Raw genomic sequence first — 23,515 nt, 5'->3', positions numbered from 1 at the left:
AGACAGGGTCTTACTCTGTCACCCAGGCTGGAGTGCAGTGGTACGGTCATTGCTCACTGCAGCCTCAAACTCTTAGGCTCAAGCGATCCTCCCACCTCAGCCTCCTGAGCCTGTAGGACTACAGGCATGCACTATCACAACTGGCTAATTTTTAATTTTTTTGTTGAAAACAGGGTCTTCCTGTGTTGATCAGGCTGGTTTTGAACTCCCAGGCTCAAGCAATCCTCTTGCCTTGGCCTCCCAAGGTGTTAGGATTACAGGTGTGAGCCACCATGCCCGCCCGGCCTTTAGTGTTTTTCTGATCATGGGATAGGACCAATAGTTCAACAATAAATCCTTTTGTGAGAGATTGTATTGTACTTAATGTCAGATGGCAATAGTTAGCCTTCAACAATAAATCATTTCATATATCAAAAAGTGAATCTATAGGTTATGAGCCAATTTAGGCTCTCTGAGGTCCAAATGAGAGGAAAATGGATGAGCAAACCTTTGGGGTCTAGAGTCATATTATTTTGGGTGAGCAATGTTTGTCATATGTTAGCTTCACCAGAAAATTTTGCCTTTGGATATAAATCCATTTCAACCAAGAATTTCTGGATTTGTCCCTGGTCTGCTAAGATGGGAGTTGAATGACTATCTAAGTACTATCTCATATGGTTAAGCTTTGTTTTATCTTCTTTTTAGTGGTTTATCCTTAGATTGCTTGCTCCCTGCCCCCAACACATATTAAGTCTTAGCTGGGAAAGGTACATTTAATTTTAGCTAGTCGGTTAGTTTTTCTGAACATTTGTTCTTTGCAGACTGAGGGAGACAGATGGATTTGAATTCTAAAGTGGAGTCTTTTGATGTAGCAGAAGAAATAACCAGTAAAGCGATAGACGAGGTTTCCAGGGAGTTTTAATTAGTCAGGCACAGCTGTGAGCAGGAATTGACAGGAAGGGCAAGATTCAGTGGCATAAAATAGGTAACATTTCTTATGTTTCTTAGAGGGACTTAGTGGTCAGCCATAGTTATTGGGAATTTTTATTGAGTAGTCACTGGGTGCATATTCACATTCAGCCAAACAGTTACAAACCACAGGTTTAGAGGCACAGGTTAATGCCTCTGATCTTAAAAAAGGTGAAGGGTCAGAAGTCTCAAATAGAAATGCTGACCTGGGAGTGCATTTGGAAGTGGTGCCTTATAGTGTCTGTTGCTCCTTCTGTAGCTTGTTTGTCTTGTTTGGGGGAGCATGTATGTTCCCTAGCAGGTGGCATTTTTAATGTATGTGTACTGACAGGTAGCATTTTTAATCTGTTGCTCATTCAGTAAATATTTGTCTAGCATCTATTATGTGCCAAGTTCTCTGGCACTTGTGATACATTGGTGAGCAAAATAGACAAAGCTATAAGCTATACTGACAAGAGTTTAGAGTTAATTCGAAAAAGATTTTTAAAAATAATATTAGTAAATGTTATTGAGTGCTTACCTTGTGCCACGTATTGTGTTTTGTGCCTCATTTCAGGAGAAACTATTCAAGACACATTGAGGTTTGAATGCAGAAGGTATAAAGATGAATGAATGTAAATCCCCACCCTTGAGCATGCAGTCTATCAGCATCCTTCTGGTACCTAATAATTATATATAAAATTTGTCAAATTCGGCACATGAATAGAATCGTTCCTATGCACAATTCTGAGGATTGATAAATTTTGCAAACAGGGGCTTTCTATATCTTTTATGAGAGATGGTATTGTTGTACTTAATGTCATATGGCAATAGTTAGCCTTACTGCACACACTCTATCAAGGGGTCACTATAGACCAGGCGTTCTCATCCTCAGTACTATTGACATTTTGAGCCAGATCATTCTTTGCTGTGGGGCTGTCCTGTGCATTGTAGGATGTAAGCAGCATCCCTGGTCTCTACCCACTAGATGCCAGTAGCTCGTCTATACTTGCGACAACCAAAAATATCTCTAGACCTTGCCAGATGCCACCTGGAAGACAGTTTCTCCCTCCCAGCTCAATGGGAGAGCCCCTGGTCTAGGCTTTAGTCTTCCCCAGACAAGCAATAGCTCCTTCCAGAGGCAGAGCTGATTGCAGCATCATCCCAAGTGTAGCTTGTGCATCAGCTCACACTGTTTCTAAAAATGTGAAGCACTTGGGCTCATCACATCTTGCATTGGGAATACTTTCATTATACAGTGATAGAGCCACATCTCTAGAGAAACCATTTCGTGCTTATCAGCAGTGGGGATGGTGATCTTAGTCTGCTTTCCAGTACTGGAATAACAACCAATAGGAATTACAATTTTTTATTATTAATTATATCATATACAGATGTTCTTTGACTTATGATGAATTACATCCTGAAAAACCCATCATAAATTGAAAATACTGTAAGTTGAAAGTGGGTTTTCTTTTCTTTTTTTTTTTTGAGTCTCACTCTGTCACCCAGGCTGGAGTGCAGTGGTGCAATCTTGGCTCACTGCAACCATTGCCTCCCGGGTTCAAACGATTCTCCTGCCTCAGCTTCCCGAGTAGCTGGGATTACAGGTGTGTACCACCATAACTGGCTAATTTTTGTATATTTTGTAGAGGCGGGGTTTCACCATGTTGGCCAGGCTGGTCTCGAACTCCTGACCTTAGGTAATCCACCTGCCTCAGCCTCCCAGAGTGCTGGGATTACAGGCATGAGCCACTGTGCCTGGCTGAAAGTGTGTTTTCAGTTTATATTTTCCACTTATGGTAGGTTTATCTAGATGTAAGCACATCGTAAGTCAGGGACTGTCTATTTAAAAGGTCTGAGTGGGTGTGTATGTGCATGTTTGTGTATCTCTATCTTTTGGGTAGCCGTTTTAAATACACACACAAACATACACACACACACACACCCCTTATTTTCCTGTGATCCTACCATCCAGTTAAGATATAGACCCTTACTAGTACCTTTAAAGCTCCTGGTCAGCTGTACAAGACCAACACTCCCTCTCTTCCACATAGGAAACTGCCCTTCTGAATTTTGTTTTTCTTTTGCTTTTATTATTTTATCATATTATGCATATAGCCCTAAACAATATAGGGCTTATTTTAGTTTTGTGTGTTTTAAGACTTTATTATATAAATGTAGTATGTCATGTGTATTTTTTTGTGACTTGCATTTTCTTGGACCCTGCATGTGTTATATGATTCTTGTGTGTTGATATGTGTCACTATACTTCATTTATTTTCACTGCTGCATAATTTTGGATTATATAACTATGACACAGTGTACCCATTCTCCTGTTTGTTGATATTTGGGTTGTTTCCACTTTTTGATATTATAAACAGTGTTGCTACGAATATTCTTGTTCGTGTCATGTGGTGTTCATGTGCAAGAATTTCTATAGGGAATTACCTAGGAGTGGATTGATGGATTGTAGGCTAGTCCCTGCAACCTGTAAATGTTATCCTATATGGTGATGTAGTTTGAATATATGTCCCTACCAAATCTCACGTTGAATTATAATCCCCAGTGTTGGTGGTTGGGCCTGATGGGAGGTTTGGGTCATAGGGGCGTATTCTTGGTGCTGTCCTCACTGGTGAGTGAGTTCTCAGAAGATCTGTTTCTTTAAAAGTATGTGGCACCTCCTCCTAACTCTCTCTTGCTCCCACTCTGCCATGTGAGAGATGCCTGCTCCCGCTTCACCTTCCTCCACAAGTAAAAGCTCCGTAAGGCCTCCCCAGAAGCCAAGCAGATGCTGGCACCATGCTTTCTGTACAGCCTGCAGAACTGTGAGCCAGTTAAACTTCTTTTCTGTATAAATTACCGAGTCTCAGGTATGTCTTTTTTCTTTCTTTCTTTCTTTCTTTCTTTTTTTTGAGATAGAGTCTCACTCTGTCACCCAGGCTGGAGTGTAGTGGTGTGATCTTGGCTCACTCCAACCTGCGCCTCCTGGGTTCAAGCGATTCTCTGCCTCAGCCTCCTGAGTAACTGTGACTACAGGCACGCACCACCATGTCTAGCTAATTTTTGTATTTTTAGTAGAGATGGGGTTTCACCATGTTGGCCAGGCTGGTCTCAAATTCCTGGCCTCCAGTGATCTGCCCACTTCAGCCTCACAAAGTAGAATTACAGGCGTGAGCCACTGTGCCCAGCCTCAGGTATTTCTTTATAGCAATGCAAGAATGGCCTAACACATATGGAGAAAGAGTCTTTGTAGATGTGGAATCATCAGTATTTAAATGGAATCATAAGTGTCTGCATAAGACAGAGGCAGAGAGAGATTACACAAAGAAGAGATTAAAGTTATATGGCCACAAGCCAGGGAATGCTGTTGGCCAACAGAAGCTGGAAGAAGCAAGAAACCGATTCTTTACTAGAGCCCCTGGAGGGAGTGCAGCCCTGCCGACACTTCGATTTCAGCCCAGTGATACCGATTTCAGACTTCTAGCCTCCAGAACTGTGAGAGAGTAAATATCTGTTGTTTTAAGCCACAAAATTCCTGGTGATTTGTTACAGTAGGCACAGGAAACTAATATAATGCATTTTCAGCATAATCGGATAATGCCACATTGATTTCCAAGGTTTTTGCACCAATTTCTATTTCTACCAGGAGTGTCAAAGAATTGCTCCACATTCTTTCAACATTTTTCCAGCAGGAGATTTTTACTAAGCAATTCTGTAAAACTAGTGCAAATTTTAAAAAATTTACTTTGGAATGCAAAAACAAGAAATAATGGAGTACATTAATAAGAAAGTAAAACCGTTAATACTGTAGTGTTGAATACTATAGTAATGAAGTTGAGGGATTTGGTTAAGTTTATGCATATGTTGTAGATAATGCATTATAACTATTATTTCATTTGCCTCATCCATCAACCAGTTAATATTTTCTGCACATATTCTTTCTTCTCTCTAGAAAATAATCCAGTGATTTGTTGGTACTCATTACGTGAATTGTCATACTCTTTTGTTTCTGTTTTGTTTACTTGTAGTTTTACTCTATGCCATCATACAAAATCTTTTTTGGCTAAACATAGATTGGTAAGAGTTTTTTTCTGTTTCTCTCTTTCTGATAACTCTAACCTTTCTGCTCAATTAGATAGTATATTTGTGCATATATTTTGAGGGAACAGATATTAGTTGTTAATCCCAGAAAATGTATTACCCCCTTGTCTCATCAAGTATATCATTTGATGATAAAAATATTGCTCATACTAACAATAAGTGGACCTTAGAGGTGAATTGCATTTGACACTTAAAAGTTTTAAATGCATTTTCTCATTTGATTAATTTGTGTGCCTTAGAGGTAAGTCTTTTAAACAAATATATTTACTTCTCAGGAAACTGAATTAATATTAGTTGTTTATAAACAGTTTTGAGTCTCAAAGTTTCTATCTGCAAAACTAAGTGGTGAATTGAGGTGATTTAACTAGGCCTGTTTTAAAAGGCTGCTGATTTTAATAGCTTCCTAGCATTGGAAGAAAAAATTCTTGTGTGTCATTTACATTACAAGAACTATCATGAAAGGCTACCAGTTTCTTCTTGATCACAGCCAGTGATCATAATCATTCAATATACCCTATTTCGTTTTTGACAAGCTTTTGTTAAAAAACTTATTATAACAAATTTGGAAAATTGTAAAAATACGTAAGAGTAGGTGAATCACATCATAAACCCTTATGTACCCATCAGCAAGTTCGACAATTATCAGCTCGTGGCTAATCTTATTTCATTTGTACTTCTACCTTCTTTTCTCTTTCCCATGTTATTCCCATATTACTTTGAAGTAAATCCATTACATGTTATCTATAAATATTTAAGTATATATCAAAAGATGAGTACTCCTTTTAAAACATAACCACAATCAATCATATCTTTAAAAATTAATAATTATTTAATATAATTAAATATATTGGCAGTATTCAAATTTCCAATTTTTATAATTGTGCGAATTTTTTTTTTTTTTGAGACGGAGTCTTGCTCTGTTGCCCAGGTTGGAGTGCAGTGGCGCGATCTCGGCTCACTGCAAGCTCCGCCTCCCAGGTTCACGCCATTCTCCTGCCTCAGCCTCCTGAGTAGCTGGGACTACAGGCGCCTGCCACCATGCCCAGCTAATTTTTTGTATTTTTAGTAGAGACAGGGTTTCACCGTGTTAGCCAGAATGGTCTTGATCTCCCGACCTCATGATCCACCTGCCTCGGCCTCCCAAAGTGCTGGGATTACAGGCGTGAGCCACCGCGCCCGGCCATGTTTTTTAAACTATAATTCTTTCCCGCCACACACAAACTTTCTGCCTTGCAGTTTATTTGTCGAAGAAAATTGGTTATTTGTCTTGTTTTCTGCAGTCTAGATTTTGCTTATTTCATCCTCATGATATAGTTTAATATATTTTTTCTTTGTTCACTATTTTCTGTAAATTCATATTTGGATCTCTAGACCATGATTTAGTACCACTCAGGTTTGATTTTTTTTTCCCAAGACTTCTTCATGGGTGATGGTATATAACTTCATCAGTGCACACATAATGTCTGCTTGTCTCTTTTTGTGATGTTTGCAGTTGCTAAAGCTCACTGCCTAAATCTATTAAATCGGTAGAGATTGCAAAACAATGATTGTTTGTCTTTCACTTATTAATTAGAACACTTATTTATTTTTATTTTTTATTTCCATAGGTTATTGGGGAACAGGTTGTGCTTGGTTCCATGAGTAAGTTCATTAGTGGTGATTTGTGAGGTTTTGGTGCACCCATCATCTAAGCAGTATACGCTGCACCCAATTTATAGTCTTTTGTTTTTGAGACAGAGTCTCACTCTGTCGCCCAGACTGGAGAGCAGCGGTGTGATCTTGGCTCACTGCAACCTCCGCTTCCTGGGTTCAAGCGATTCTCCTGCCTCAGCCTCTCGAGTAGCTGGGACTACAGGCGCGCACCACTGTGCCCAGCTAATTTTTATATTTTTAGAGACAGGGTTTCACCATGTTGGCCAGGCTGGTCTCGAACTCCTGACCTCGTGATCTGCCCACCTCGGCCTCCCAAAGTGCTGGGATTACAGGCATGAGCCGCAATTTATAGTCTTTTATCCTTCACCCACTTCCCACCCTTTTCCCCCTGAGTCCCCAAACCCCATTGTGTCATTCTTAGGCCTTTGCATCCTCATAACTTAGCTCCCACTTATAAGTGAGAACATACGATGTTTGGTTTTCCATTCCTAAGTTACTTCACTTAGAGTAATAGTCTCCAGTCCCATCCAGGTTGCTGCCAATGCCATTAATTCATTCCTTTTTATGGCTGAGTAGTATTCCATTGTGTGTGTGTGTGTGTGTGTGTGTGTGTGTGTGTATCACAGTTTCTTTATCCACTTGTTGGTTGATGGGCATTTGGGTGGGTGGCACATTTTTGCAATTGCAAATTGTGCTGCTGTAAACATGCATGTGCAAGTATCTTTTTTGTATAATGACTTCGTTTCTTCTGGGTAGATATGCAGTAGTGGGATTGGTGGATCAAATGGTAATTCTACTTTTAGTTCTTTAAGGAATCTCCACACTGTTTTCCATAGTGGTTGTACTAGTTTACATTCCCACCAGCAATGCAGAAGTGTTCCTTGTTCACCACATCCATGCCAACGTGTATTACTTTTTAATTTTTTTGATTATGGCTTTTTTTTTTTTTTGAGATAGAGTTTCACTCTTGTCACCCAGGCTGGACTGCAATGGCAGGATCTCTCCTCACTGCAACCTCTGCCTCCCAGGTTCAAGCAATTCTCCTGCCTCAGCCTCTCGAGTAGCTGGAATTACAGGCACTCACCACACCATGCTGGCTATTTTTTTTTTTTTTTTGTATTTTTAGTAGAGACAGGGGTTACTGTGTTGACCAGGCTGGTCTCGAACTCCTGACCTCGTGATCTGCCTGCCTCGGCCTCCCAAAGTGCTGGGATTACAGGCGTGAGCCACCGTGCCTGGCCGATTATGGCCATTCTTGCAGGAGTAAGGTGGTATGACATTGTGGTTTTGATTTGCATTTCCCTGATCATTAGTGATGTTGAGCATTTTTTCGTATGTTTGTTGGCCATTTGTATATCTTCTTTTGAGAATTGTCTATTCATGTCCTTAGGCCACTTTTTGATGGGATTGTTTGTTTTTTTCTTGCTAATTTGTTTGAGTTCACTGTAGATTCTGGATATTAGTCCTTTGTCAGATGTATAGATTGTGAAGATTTTCTCCCACTTTATTTATTTATTTATTTATTTATTTATTTAAGAGGGAATCTGGCTCTGTCGCCCAGGCTGGAGTGCAGTGGCATGATCTCGGCACACTGCAACCTCCACCTCCAGGATTCAAGCGATTCTCCTGCCTCAGCCTCCCAAGTGGCTGGGACTACAGGCACGCACCACCACACCCAGCTAATTTTTGTGTTTTTTAGTAGAGATGGGGTTCCACCATATTGGCCAGGCTGGTATTGAACTCTTGACCTCAGGTGATCCACCCACCTTGGGGTCCCAAAGTGCTGGGATTACAGACATGAGCCACCGCACCTGGCCCCACTTACTTAAAGTGAAGTTTTCTCTCATCAGCCATTTGCTTACCTAGGTGTAGAATACATATGAGAAATCAGGATAAATGTTTGCATTTCTCCTTATATTAAGCAATTTTCAAAATAATGAATTGGTTTGCCAACATCCTCTAGTAATAATTTTCCTTTTTGTAAGAGTATGAACTTGTGGATGTAAACATTTGATGTTTTTCTATCCCTTGCATTATTGTGCTTTTTTTGTTTGTTTTTTTAATAGATACAGGGATTTTGCTCTGTTGCCCCGGTCTTGAACTCGTGGGCTCAAGCAGTCCTCCCTCCTTGGCCTCCCAAAGTGCTGGAATTACAGGCATGAGCCACCATGTCTGGCCTCTATTGTCCATACTAATCTGGCAATATCATTGTTTCTCAAAATGGATAATTTTTTTTCTAAAGAAGATATACAAATGGCCAATAAGCCCATTAAAAGATGTGATGCTCAACATCATTACCCATTAGAGAAATGCAAGTTAAAACTACATGAACATACCACTTCACACCCACTAGGATGACTATAATCAGAAATACATAATAACAAGTGGCACCAAAGATGTGGAGAAATTAAAATCCTCATGTGTTGCTAGTGGGAATGTAAAATGGTGCAGCCATCTAGGAAAACAGTCTAGCATTTCCTCTAGCTGGTAAACATAGAGTTAACATGTGACTCGGCTGTTCCATTTTTAGGTATTTACACAAGGGGGATGGAAACATGTCTGTATAACCTGTGCATGAATGTTCATAGCAGCATTATTAGTAATAGCCAAAAATGAAAACAATTAAAATGTCCATCAACTGATGAATAGATAAATAAAATATGGTCTAGCTATACAAAGGAATTTTATTCAGCAATAAAAGGAATGAAATATTGACACATGTTAAAATATGGATGACCCTTGAAAACAGTATACTAAGAGAAAGAGACCAATTACAAAAGACTTCACATAATATGATTCCATTTATATGAAATGTAAAGAATAGGCAAATCTATAAATATAGAAAATAGAATAGTGGTTGCCAAGGGCTGGGAGATTTGGGGAAAATGGAGAGTGACTGCTAATGGGTTCAGGATTTTTGTTTTTTTTTTTTGCAGTAGGGTGGGGGTGTGTGATGAAAATGTTCTGAAATGTGAATATATTATACTAAAGGCCATTGAATTATATTTTAGGTGGATGAATTTTATGGTACGTGAATTATGTTACAACAAATCTTTAATAAAGATTATATTATTTTTTCTAAAAGGAGTCCGTAAAGTCACCCAAGGAGCTTGCTTAAATGCAGATTCCAGGGCAATATGCTAGACCTCTGGAAAAATCTTTAGAAATGGATTCCAGGAATCTTTTTTTTTTTTTTTTTTTTTTTGAGACAGAGTCTTAATCTGTCACCCAGGCTGGAGTGCAGTGGCACAATCTTGGCTCACTGCAACCTCCACCTCCTGGGTTCAAGCGATCGATTATCCTGCCTCAGCTTCCCCAGTAGCTGGGATTACAGGCTCATACTACCAGGACCGGCTAATTTTTGTATTTTTAGTAGAGATGGGGTTTCACCATGTTGGTTGGCCAGGCTGGTCTCAAACTCCCGACTTAGGTGATCCACCTGCCTCAGCCCCTGAGAGTGCTGGGATTATAGGTGTGAGCCACCGCCCCCTGCCCCAGGAATCTTTATATAAAGTGAACACATCCAGGGATTTTGATGCACACTGTTTGAGTGACATATTATCAAAGTTCTTTATTGTGCTTTGTGCATACCAGTAACTTCCTATTTCTGCTTCTGGTATAATAGAGAATAGGTCTTCCTCTTCCACATGACAGCCCTTCAGTCTTAGGAAGACAGCTCCCCCTTCCCACCCGTCTCTTCTGTAGGCCACGCATCCCCAGTTCCTTAACCATTTCTCATGTGACGTGATTTCCAGATTAGTCAAATCATCTTCTTCTGGACACACTCTAGTCTCTTAATGGCTTCTTAAAATGAGGTACTTGGAACTGAACAGGATATTCCAGTTATAGTTTGACCATTGCAGAATATAAATGGGATTATTACCTCCCTTGTCCCTGACACTGGAATTCTACTGATGCATTCTAAGATTGCATTAGCTTTTGAAAACAGTGTTGGCTCAAGTGAAGCTTGTGTTTAACTCAAACCTCGCTTATGCCACCCCTGACTCTCCCAGCTTTTATCTAGTCAGGTCTTTGTTGTATGACCATCAGGAAAAATTCCCTTTCTTGTTGGTGATCTGGTCTAAACATGGAAAGAGTATGTTTAATGTCATAACAATTATTTAGCAATTTCAACTTTTTCAGAGCATTGACTGTACATGATCTCCTTAGATTTTAACAACTGTGTAAAATGAAGGGAGGTGCTACCCTCGTTTTATAGATGTGGAAATACAGACTGAGAGACCTGAAATAAAATGCCTAAGGGGAGGGAGAGTTATTTGCAGAGGCTGGCATAGAACCTAGTTCCCCCAACTCAGTGGTTCGAAATCTTGGCTGCACATTGGATTCACCTGTGGGCTTTAAAAACTGATGCTGGACTAGGTGTGGTGGCTCATGCCTGTAATCCCAGCACTTTGGGAGGCCGAGGCAGGAGGATCACCTGAGGTCAGGAGTTCAAGACCATCCTGGCCAACATGGTGAAACCCTGTCTTTACTAAAAATGCAAAAAATAGCTGGGCGTGGTGGCACGTGCCTGTAGTCCCAGCTACTAGGGAGATTGAGGCATGAGAATCACTTGAATCCGGGAGGCGGCAGTTGCATGAGTCGAGATCATGCCAGTGCACTCCAGCCTGGGTGATACAGCGAGACTCCATCTCAAAAAAAACAAAACAAACCAAAACACACCAGAACAAAAAAACTGATGCCTAGGCCCCATCCTCACATATTCTGAGGTAACCAGACCGGGGTGGGACCAACTCACTACTCTTGTTTAAAAGCTGTCAAAACAATTCTAATATTCAGGATTGAGAACAGCTGCCCTAAATCATATTCTGATGTCCCCTCCCCCTCACCACATGTATTTTCTTCATCTAATTAAAAGGTTCTTATGTGGAAGAGAGAGGATTATTTTCCATCATTCCAGAAGGCAAAAGTAAAATTAGTCCAAGTGGGAGAGGATTACTCAGATGTACAGTGGAAACCAGGTGTAAGCCCTAAGAGGATTATTCTTGGAATTTATTTATCTTCTCATTCATTAATTTATCAAACATTTATGTGCCAGACACTGTGCTCAGCTCTGGGGACACAAACATGAGTATGACATGGTCTCCCCCTTTTGGGGCTCACAGTTGAAAGGGAAGACAAACTGTAAATAAATAACATCATAGTGGAGTGTGGTAAGTGTTACACATATCAGAGCTGTTCAATTTCCTTTTTAAATTTGTTATAGTTTTGTATTAAAAATTGTCAATAGTGATTTTCTTACCATAATATATTTATGCCAAGCATTTGGTGAATATGTTGCACTATATTAGTCTTTAAGTATGTAATTCAAGCAACAGATAAAGTTAGTCTGCAGAAATTTTGTGGAAATATCTTCTTTCTCTAAATACTCCTAATAATAAAATGTACAATAGTATTCAAACCATTTTGAAGAGTTTAGTCCTATGTCTTCCTTTTTTTTTTTTTTTTGAGACAAAGTATCACTCTGTTGCCCAGGCTGGAGTGCAGTGGTGCGATCTCAGCTCACTGCAACCTCCGCCTCCCAGGTTCAAGGGATTCTCCTGCCTCAGCGTCCCAAGTAGCTGGGATTACAGGCGCCCATCACCACGCCCGGCTAATTTTTCTATTTTTAATAGAGATGGGGTTTCACTGTGTTCGTCAGGCTGGTCTCGATCTCCTGACCTCAGGTGATCTGCCCGCCTTGGCCTCCCAAAGTGCTGGTATTATAGGCGTGAGCCACTGCGCCCGGCTAGTCCTCCAAATTTTTGATTTTTAAAAAATATTTTTATTAAAAAAAGTAGAGATGGAGTCTCACTATGTTGCCCAGATTTGTCTCAAACTCCTGGGCTCAAGCAATCGATCCTACCTCTTAGGCCTTCCCAAGTATTGAGATTACAGACGTGAGCCACTGTACCCAACCTCCAAATTCTATTCTGTTAATTACTAAGCATAGGTATATGATCTGTATTTATTTTGTCAAGATTTGATGTTGATGAAAAAATGATTTTGTAACATGGAGAAAATTTTAGATATGGATTTGATGCCTCTGAGATACCATTTATTAAAAACAAATCAATAGGCCAAGTGTGGTGGCTCATGCCTGTAATTCCAGCACTTTGGGACGCCGAGGTGGGCGGATCTCTTCAGGCCAGGAATTCGAGACCAGCCTGGCCATCATGGCGAAACCCTGTCTCTACCAAAAATACAGAAATTAACCCAATGTTGTGGTGGACATCTGTAATCCCAGCTACTCGGGAGGCTGAGGCACGAGAATCATTTGAACCCAGGAGACGGAGGTTGCAATGAGCTGAGATTGCACCACTGCACTCCAGCCTGGGCAACAGAGCGAGACTCTGTTAAAAAAAACAAAAAACAAAAAACCCAAAACAAATCAATACATTCTTATTAAAACAGCTAAAACACTTTTCCTTATAGTTTGTAGCTGACTTTCTGATAAGAAGTATGTATACAGTACTGTGAAAACTCAGAGAAACTGTTTTGGAAAGGGGAAGAGAAAGAGAGGAAATCAGAGTTTCTCAAAGTAGGTCTTGATGGAGCAGGGCTGAATTTTGAAAGGTAGGATTTACACTGAGTCAGGTAGGCATTCAGGCAACAAGAGCAGGGAGATGGAAAAATAGAACCCTGGTCAAACGGACAGCACAAAAGATGAAAACTGGGCAGGGGCCACAACAGGATGGAACTTTCATGGTAAAAGAATTTGAACAGTAATTTCTTATGTATTGGAGTCCTCACAATTCTGACAATCCTGCTGTCACCAGCAGTTATATGAAGATTTGAGAAAGTCACCATATGCTGGAGAAAGTTTTGCAGGGCTTAGCCAAAACTAAAAAATCTAGCAAGAAGTCAGAGTCCATTCCAGTTTTGGCATCCAGTTAGAGGCTAAAACTCATGAATTAAAGTGTGGAAATTTAATATCCTCGTTCTCAGTTAGGTTTAAGACCCTTTTTACAAATAAGAGATGTTGAAAAGTGAGTTTGAATAAACACATATTTCCAAGTTGGATAAGGTCATGCAGCTTCAGGGTCTAATTTAATTGATAAGTGATCCACCCTGGATTTGGGCTTTAGTAAGAGAGAATTCCACCCTCCCATCATGATGTACTTACTTGGCTCGCATGAGAGCTTTTCAAGTCTTTGTTGATTGCAACATGCAATTCAATTTGGCTATGATTGCTGTCTTCATTATGTGAAAAATGGTAGAAAAAAAATCTGTAGAAAGGTTTAAGCATCTATTCTAACATTTGAGAGGGTTTCAGTATTCTGCCTTTACTTAAAAGTTTTGTATTGGCAGGGCATACTGGCTCATGCCTCTAATCCCAGCACTTTGGGAGGCTGAGGCAGGAGGATCGCTTGAACCCCAGGAGTTTGAGATCAGCCTAGACAACATGGTGAAACCCCACCTCTAAAAAATTTTAAAATTAGCTAGGCATAGTGGTGAGTGCCTGTAGTCCCAGCTACCCAGGAGGCTGAGGTGGGAGGATCACTTGAGCCCAGGTGGTGGAGGTTGCAGTAAGCTGAGATTGCACCACTGCACTCCAGCCTGGACGACAGGGCAAGACCCTGTCTCAAAATAAATAAATAAATAAATAGTTTTACATTGAGGTTGCAAGTCTAGCCAGTCGATCTCCTTTGAAATAATCCAAGTATAAATTCCTTTTATGCTGACAGGTTCATATAATGAATTGAATTGGTTAATGTCCCATACCGGGGAGTATAGGAATATAATTCATCTGCTTAGAGCCCAAGTGACCCTGAGTTTTAAACATCATTTCCTTTTGGAAATTGAAAGGTTTTATTGTTCATTGATAGTTCCCAATATCTGCAGGGTCTTTCCCATTTACCATCCTGTCTTCCGTCCTAACCAGGAACATAATCAGCTCTACATTATTTGAAATTAACTGCTGCCAAAGTACAACAGATGGGACTAGTGAACTGATGTAAGGAAAGCATTTCCTGTGGTACTTGTGTCACCATTTGTTTGACTACCAGTTATTTAAAGATAGCGTTTGCATGTGAAAAATTATCAGTGCTAGTTATGACTGCTTTTCTTTTTTTTGTCTTTGGAAACTCAGACGTTCTAAGCATTTCTTCTGTATGAACAATGTAACTTGTCATTAGTCTGTTGTTTTTGAAACAGAAAAAATAATATCCATGTTTCTATTTTCATAAACACTAATTTCAAAATTGAACAAGTATGTTTTACAGACTCCTAATTAGAGGGCATCTGCAATTTTTATACTGCTTTTTATTGTGGTTTTAATAATTTTTTATTTAATGATTTGATTTAATTTAATTTAATGTTTTATTTAATATAAATAAAAAATCATTAATGTTTCATTTTGAGATGTTATAATTTAATTAAACACTTCCTTTTTTTCTCCTCCCTGAGATGGAGTTTTGCTCTGTCGCCCAGGCTGGAATGCAGTAGCACGATCTTGGCTTACTGCAACCTCCACCTCCCGGGTTCAAGCAGTTCTCCTGCCTCAGCCTTCTGAGTAGCTGGGATTACAGGCATGCGCCACCACACCCGGCTAATTTTTGTATTCTTAGTAGAGACGGGGTTTCACCAGGCTGGTCTCGAACTCTTGACCTCATGATCTGCCCACCTTGGCCTCCCAAAGTGCTGGGATTACAGGCGTGAGCCACCGCGCCTGGCCCAACACTTCCCTTTTATACATTGAGATTGCTTCTACCTTTCCCACTATAATAAACAATACTGCAATGAATATCTCTGTGTATTTCTTACTTCTAGAATATTGCTTTAGGACAAATTCCTAGAAATATAATTTCTATTTCTTTCAGAAATATGCTCAAATAGAGAAGATGATTTTAGCTTCTTACTTGACCCTTTTCAATAATTATCTCTCTGCTATTCTGAACAGCAAAGTAGATGGAAATCGATGTTTATCCTTACAGGATTATAGTAGTTTATGCTAATGATTAGTCTAGTTAATGTCCTTATATGTATATATAATATTCTCTACAACTTCAAAAGCGTCTATATGCGTATCCTCACTCCTACACTTACTTGAAATGCAGGTTGGCATTTCACATTTCACATCATGGCTGGCTGGTATCTGTTGTCCAGTATTTTCCCAGAAAAAAATGGAAATAAATTAGTAAATTGGCTAAAATGATCTGATTGATCATCTGTTTTTTTTGTTTTTGTTTTTGTTTTTGAGACAGGGTCTCACTCTGTCACTCAGGTTGGAATGCAGTGGTGCGATCATAGCTCACTGCAGCCTTGAACTCTTGGGCTTAAGCAATCCTCCTGCCTCAGCCTTTTAGGTAGCTGGGACTATAGGTGCATGCCACCACACCCAGCTAATTATTTTTTATTTTGTAGAGACTGTCTTGCCATGTTGCTCAGGCTGGTCTCAAACTCCTGGCCTCAAGATCACCTGAACCTCCCAAAGTGTTGGGATTACAGGCGTGAGCCATCACAGCTGGCCTGACCACTCTGTTCTTCTATCAGATATTGTAGTCTTGTTCAAAGCCAGATTTGGCCAGCAAAGAATATTTTACCCACATTCAATTAGACTTTCCAGAATGACTGTTTCCTTAGTTTAAAAACACTTATGTTGGCCAGGTGCGGTGGCTCATGCCTGCAATCCCATCACTTTGGGAGGCCAAGGCAGGAGGATTGCTTGAGCCCAGGAGTTTGAGACTAGCCTGGGCAACATAGCGAGACCCTGTCTATACAAAAAATTAGCCGAGTGTGGTGGTGCAGGCCTGTGGTTCCAGCTACTTGAGAGGCTCAGGCTGCAGTGAGCCATGATCGTTCCACTGCACTCCAGCAGCCTGGGTGACAGAGCAAGGCTGCTGGAGTCAACCTGTCTCAAAAGAAAAAAAAAAAAACGGCAACAAAACACATATGTTATGTGTGATTAAAAAAAATACATGAAGGCTGTGAGTTACTTTGGCGGTCACTCCCTTAATTAGGGTAACGTTAGCATTATCACCAAAGTACAGTTAGTAACACTTCTGATTAAGGACGACAGGGATATTCCCTTTTCCTTAAATAGCTTTCCACTTTTTTAAAGAGAAAAATATTAATTTCTAATGACATTTTGGTCAAGAGCAGTGGTTTTATGTGAGGATCTGAGACAAATCATTTAATATTCATAAGTACCAGAATAGATATGCCATAGCTGACTTACAAAAACCCAAAGGTATGATGTCTTTTTATAAAATGATTTTAGGCCATGACCTTCAAACTTTAGAATTCTGAAAAAACAGTGGCATAGCAAACAGTTCTGACTTTTCATAAGGGGCCCCTGAAATGGATAACGCTGAGTAGCCTAATGGATTTCTGAAAGCATAGTGTGCTTTAGATACTGCTAAATCAATAAACACAACAGTCATTTAAGTGTGTATGTTATATAATATTTGGTTAATTATATTATAACTCAAATTCTTTCAGTGCACTTGTCTTTTAAATTGAATGCTAAATATAACTGGAGTACTTGTAAAAATAGAATGGTCAGAAAAATGCAGAGTATATTATGTCATTTTTCTAAGCTATATTAAGTTAATATTTGGAGTTAGCAACAGATTTTGTCATACACATCATTTTATGTACCATGAAATGTCATATTTCAGAAGTACTCATGTTTAATAATAAAAATAAATAGCCCTGTTTTATGTTACTGAGTTGTTCGTCATTTGAGTTCAATAAAAGACTATATTGAATTTTTTTAGTAGTTGCTTCATATAACATAAGTAGGTGATTGGTGTACCATAAATAAAAATGTATGTTGAGTACATAGGTAGGTATTTTATATAAAAGAGTTGTTTTGGGTGGAAGAAATAACAATACTGAAAAGCTTTTTTAAAGTGCCAAAAACTTTATTATTTGTTTAGATGTTTATGACTGGGAAGATGATCAAAGTTAAAATTTTGCAGTTTTTCATATCATTGAAAAATATTTCAGTAATCTTTATTGATTGTAATAGTGGAGGCTGGTTACTGATTTTTGGGGGTAATAGCACTAAAAAACAAATGAAAATAGGCAGTATGACTTTCTTGAGTTTGATAACAGCTTCAAGGCAGGTGGTTGCCCTTGAAATGTGATCATTTTTTAAGGAACTTGAGTTATTTTATCTGCTGCCATCTGAAAAATAAAAAGGTAATGTGTGTTTGGTGAATCTAAATAAAAGGGTAGGGAAATACAGTTTTATATTACTTGATGGTGAAGGACATTTAATCAATCATTATTTGTTTGATGTGGTTGTATTAAAAACTAAGTAAGTAGCTGAGCGCAGTGGATCATGCCTATACTCTTAGCACTTTGGGAGGCTGAGGCAAGCAGATCGCTTGAGCTCTGGAGTTCAAGACTAGCCTGGGCAACGTAGGGAGACCCCCATCTCTACAAAAAATACAAAAAATTAGCTGCATAGTGGCACATGCCTCTAGTCCCAGCTACTCAGGAGGCTGAGGTGGGATGATTGACCACCTGAGCCTGGGAAGCTTGAGGCTCCAGTGAGCTAAGATTGCACCACTGTACTCCAGCCTGGGTGAGTGAGACCCCGTCAAAAAAAAAATAAAAAAAAGAAAGAAAGAGAAAGAAAGAAAGAGAGAGAGAGAGAGGAAAGAAAGAAAGAGAAAGAAAGAGAGAGAGAGAGGAAAGAAAAGAAAGAAAGAAAGAAAGAAAGAAAGAAAGAAAGAAAGAAAGAAAGAAGCACCTCAGTAAAAAATACCTCTAATTTTTATTTTTAATGATATTATTTTCAATATATCTTTACCCAGTGATATCTAGTTGAATACAACTATAGTCTGGTTGGAATTTTTTTCCTTTTATTTAATCTTTAAAGTTATCATACAGTCAAACTGGCCTTTTTTGGGAGGTGTGTAGTTCTATGAATTTTAACATGTTATTAATTCATGTAACCACCACCACAACTGGGAACAATTCCTTCAACCCCCCCAAAAAAACTCCCTCATACTATCCCTGTGTAGTCAGACCCTACCTCCCCTTACCCCTAAACCCCGGTAACCATTGATCTATTCTCCATTACCATAGTTTTTTTTTTTTCCCAGAATGTCACAGAAATGAAATCATACAGAACATAACCCTTGGAAATTGGCTTCTCTCAACAAAATGCCATTAGATTCCTTGAAGTAGTTGTGTTTATCAATAGTTTCTTTCTTTGCTAAGTTGTGGGTTGAAATTTTATGGCATCCTGATATTACATCAGATCTGATAAGCTGGCACTGAATTTTTTTAAAACTATGAATATTTTTCATATTAGTTAACTGAGATACTTATAGTTAATTTTTTGAATTGGAATTTGTTGTTTTGTTTTCACAGTATTTTCAGTTTTATTATAAAAGTACACACCCAATAAGGATTAAGTCATTTCTTAACTCTATCTGCATTCGACCCTTGCTCTTTTTATTTATTTTATTTTATTTATTTATTTTTAGAGACAAGGTCTCACTACTAGGCTGGTCTTGAACTCCTGGCCTCAAGTGATCCTCCCACCTCCTCCTCCCTAAGTGCTGGGATAACAGGCATGAGCCACCGCGCCCAGCCAACACTTGCTCTTGAGCAGCTTTCTTTGCTTTTACCATCTTGGCAAGTTCCTTGCATCTTTTCATGCAGCCTTTCTTTGTCCTGCCAGGTACTGGCAGTTTGTGCTGTTTTCTCTCATCTTTCAGGTGTGTTGACTGGGTATGTTTTCAAAGCTTGTTCAAAAAGCTTCTGTTCGTTCTCCAAGGGGTGAAGTGGGTGCATGGACTGTAAAATCATTCTGAAGGTGTTTCATTGTCTGCTTGAGGCAATGTTCTTTTTAAAGTTTATCAAAAGCCTTTTTTGTTTGTCATCTTTTTGATGAGGGTCCAATTTTTGGAGGCTCTTTGCTTTGCCAGTAACACCTTTGGTGGTTGTCTTGACATCAGTAGAAGAATGTATGTTGATGTAATTAGCAATAACTTACCAACTTCCCATCTTGAATTCATCCCAGCAGGGAAGAGATTCATAGCTTTAACTTGTAGCTGCAGATCATCTTCTTACCAGTTGTTGCTGCCATTTCCACCTCTGCCAGTTTATTTCTCTGCATTCTTAGATGCTTATTACATACGAGCCCCACCTTCCTGTTTCTCCTTTGTAATTTGTTCATTTATTTCTTCTGTTTTTCCAGAGCAGCCATTGCTACTTCTTTTGTAGATGATGTGTTTCATTCAACTACTGTAAGCTTTCTAGTTCAAGCTGATTACAAAGTTTTTCTACTTGCATCATTTCTTTTTTTTTTTTTTCTTTTTTGAGACAGGGTCTCCCCCTGTCACCCAGGCTGGAGTGCACTGGTGCCATCTTAACTCACTGCAGCCTTGAACTCCTGGCCTCAGGCAGTCCTTCCACCTTGGCCTCCCAAAGTTCTAGGATTACAGGCATGAGCCACCACACCTGGCCTTCTTCCATCATTTTAACCCACCCTGCCTCATTGTTGGAAAACTGATTCCAGATCTTAGATGAGTTTTGAAGTTTTTGCCTTTCTTTCTTTTTCTTTCTTTCTTTTTTTTTTTTTAGCAGACAAGGTCTTACTATGTTGCTTAGGCTGGAGTGCAGTGGCTATTCACAGGCACGATCATAGCCGCTACAGCCTCGAACTCCTGGGTTCAAGCAGTCCTGCCTCAGCCTCCCAAGTAGCTGGAAGTATAGGTGTATGTCACCCACCTAGCTTACCATTTCTTTGTAATGTTTTTTTTTTTTGGATGTCTTTTTCTTTCTTTGCCAGTAATACTTGTTGTCTAATTATAAGTTCTTTCTCCTTTGCTAATTGAGTAGCTTCTAATTCAGCTTATCTTTGTTTTTCTTTAGCTTCTTGCTTCTTTTGTTTTGGTTTTGTGTTGTTGTTTTTAAATTGTGAACTTTTTTTTTAGTTCAATTCAGTGATTTGCATATGTAGCTAAGCAAGGCAATTACAGCGTTTGCATTGTTTTGGAAATTCTTGTTATCTTATTGGGCTAAAATATTAATAACAAGTTTCTAAAGGCAAAATTTGAGATAAAAGAGTATTTTTCCAGTTTGTAAGGGAAATAAACTGCACTATGACCTTTCTTAATGTCAGTGCCAAAGACCTGGCAGAATTTTCTTTACTTTTGTCCCAGGCCTCTTCCCACCCTGACTTTCTGGTCTACTGTGAACCAGGCACCTCTATTGTCTGATAATCTGTTTCAGTGTGCTTGCTCCTAGAGTGCCCTCCTTTGTTGATTACAGTAGTCTGTTGGTTTTGATCTAGTCAAATTTATGTGCATAAACTCTTTGCATTGTAAATTTAGTTTGATTCTTGAGATTTAGTTTGATCTTGAGAGCTGGTTCCTTTCTTAGTTGATAGAAGATATAATGGTTTTATTATCCCCAGCTGCTGAAAATGGAGGCCTCCTGATAATTGAATGTTTTGGCAAGAAAACAATCTAATGTGAATTGGATAAATCTATACCATGTCACAAATTAAAATAATGGGTTAACACTATTAAGAATGGGGTATGCTGCCAGGCATAGTGGCTCAGGCCTGTAATCCCAGCACTTTGGGAGGCCGAGGTGGGCAGATCACCTGAGGTCAGGAGTTCAAGACCAGCCTGGCCAATGTGGCGAAACCTCGTCTCTACTAAAAATACAAAAATTAGCCGGGCATGGTGGCATGCCCTTGTAATCCCAGCTACTAGGGAGGCTGAGGCAGAATTGCTTGAACCTGGGAGGTGGAGGTTGCAGTGAGCTGAGATCGGCCATTGCACTCCAGCCTGGGCAAGAGAGCAAGACTCCATCTCAAAAAAAAAGAATGGGGTATGCTTCACAACCAAAGAACCATGAATAATCCATCATTTATTAAACATATATATATTAGGTTTTGAAGAACAGAGATAAAACTTGGTTCCATTTTTACTAGTACTCTATCTGGTAATAGGAGTTAGAAACTTTAACTTTTTTTTTTTGAGACAGAGTCTCACTCTGTCACCCAGGCTGGAGTGCAGTGGTGCGATCTCGGCTCACTGCAACCTCTACCTCCCGGGTTCGAGCAATTCTTCTGCCTCAGGGTCCTGAGTAGCTGGGACTACAGGCGTGGGCCACCACGCCTGGCTAATTTTTTTTGTATTTTTAGTAGAGATGGTGTTTCACCATGTTGGCCAGGCTGGCCTCGAACTCCTGACCTCGTGATCTTCCTGCCTCGGCCTTCCAAAGTGCTGGGATTACAGGCGTGAGCCACCGCGCCTGTCCTAGAAACAACATTTATAACTCAAGATCATTTACTAAAGGTTTATGCTTCAATTTTTTTCCTTTTTTTTGTAGTATTATTTTTTGAGACAGGGTCTCGCTCTGTCACTCAGGCTGTAGTGCAGGGCACCATCATGGCTCGCTGCAGCCTCTACTTCCCGGGCTTTAGCAATCCTCCCACCTCAGTCTCCCAAGTAGCCACAACGACAGGTGCACACCACCAAGCCTGGCTATTTTTTGTATTTTTGGTAGAGAGAGGGTTTCACCATGTTGCCCAGGCTGGTTTCCAACTGCTGGGCTCAAGCTATCCACCCACCTCAGCCTCCCAAAGTGTTGGGATTACAGGCGTGAGCCACCACGCCTGGCTTTATACTTCAATTTTCTAAAATAAATTATGGAGTTAATTTCTGACTTTCACACTTAACTATATTCTTTTATGATTTGGGCTCTTTCAATTAGGTCTAATCCCAATTTTCATGGAAGCATTAACAGAAAAGCCAAAAGGGGAACAATTCCATCAGCAAAGAGCTGGCTTTACAGTATACGTTTTCCATTTGATTGTAATTAAAATAATTTTTGGCGTTGACTATTTTGGGGTATCATTAAACATATTTTCTTCCTTAGATGACTTTGGTGAAAGTAATATTTACCCACTTCTCCATCGTCTTTTTCCTTAGATTTTAACCTTTGAGACCAAGAACCCGTCGGAATTAGCAGAACGTTTGCGCTCTGTTTGTGGGAATCAGAGCAATGCCTATGCCCGGCTGCTGGAATACCGCCTGAATGCCTTGCGAGGACTGTGGAATGCCCAGCGCCAGCTGGCCTTAGAAGAACAGCATGAAAGGGAAAGTTCAGGTGATGAGGAAACTTTGGCCCTGCTCAAACGCCAGGGCTTGTTGCAGCAACCTGAGCAAGCGCCCTTCACATCGAGGATGGGGCTCCTGCTGGTCTTCCCCCTTATTCAGTCCCAGAGTAGAACAGACCCCTCTCTCTGTAACATAACTGCTGAGGTGCTATTGAACTGCCTTCGTGACTGCCAGCCTTTGAGCTTGACCAAGGAGCCTGCTGACTGTCTCAATGGAATTGAAACTTTGCTGTGCTCTTGGCTAGAGGAGACTTCTGACACAGGCCGACACATCCCACATAAGCAAAAAGAAAATGCTGCTGCTGCCCTGGTGGCTTTGGCTTGTGCCAGGTAAGGAAAATCGAATGTATTATTTGGTGACCTTGTGACTACTGCCACCTGGGTTGGGTGAATGAAGAAGAGGCCAAGTATATTTGATAGAAGTCTTAACATTCAGAAGTCCTTCTTTGCTTTCAGTATTGAATTTCACAGCCTTGACAGTGCATGAGATGCTTTCACCAAACTTGGCACCAGGTGCCTGAGTTGGAACCAAAGTTCATGTTTTCTGTTTCTGGTATACCATGATAACATCTTAACCAGCAGAAAATGGAGAATCAACCCTTGACATATCTAATTGTCCCTTAGATGGTTAGTGTTTTACATCAAGTAGTTAGCAGAGGATGTTATGTCTACTTCTCCTAGGAGGATGGTCAAAACTTTATAGAGCTATTAATTTTTCATACCTGTCTATAA

The 23,515-nt window shown here is 39.8% G+C and overlaps 1 protein-coding gene and 1 pseudogene across 21 annotated transcripts in view; one reads left to right on the top strand and one right to left on the bottom strand.

Moving 5' to 3' along the window:
- Positions 1-19,941, bottom strand: part of LOC134807451 (dnaJ homolog subfamily C member 2-like) — a 30,749-nt pseudogene extending 10,808 nt beyond the window's left edge.
- HECTD4 (HECT domain E3 ubiquitin protein ligase 4) overlaps positions 1-23,515 on the top strand; it is a 222,107-nt gene that overhangs the window by 39,989 nt on the left and 158,603 nt on the right. For all 21 annotated transcript variants that reach the window (XR_010147786.1, XR_010147785.1, XR_010147784.1 and 18 more), the window contains exon 2: positions 22,596-23,113. Coding sequence is in view for 18 of the 21 variants with exons in the window: in XM_016924278.4 (XP_016779767.1) it covers positions 22,596-23,113 (518 nt within the window). In the remaining 3 variants the exon portion in view is untranslated. The remainder of the gene's footprint in view (positions 1-22,595; positions 23,114-23,515) is intronic.

The sequence above is a fragment of the Pan troglodytes genome, chromosome 10 (genome assembly GCF_028858775.2).
Source record: "Pan troglodytes isolate AG18354 chromosome 10, NHGRI_mPanTro3-v2.0_pri, whole genome shotgun sequence".
In the NCBI taxonomy this organism is placed as follows: Eukaryota; Metazoa; Chordata; class Mammalia; order Primates; family Hominidae; genus Pan; species Pan troglodytes.
This window is presented reverse-complemented; position numbering and strand designations above follow the sequence as displayed.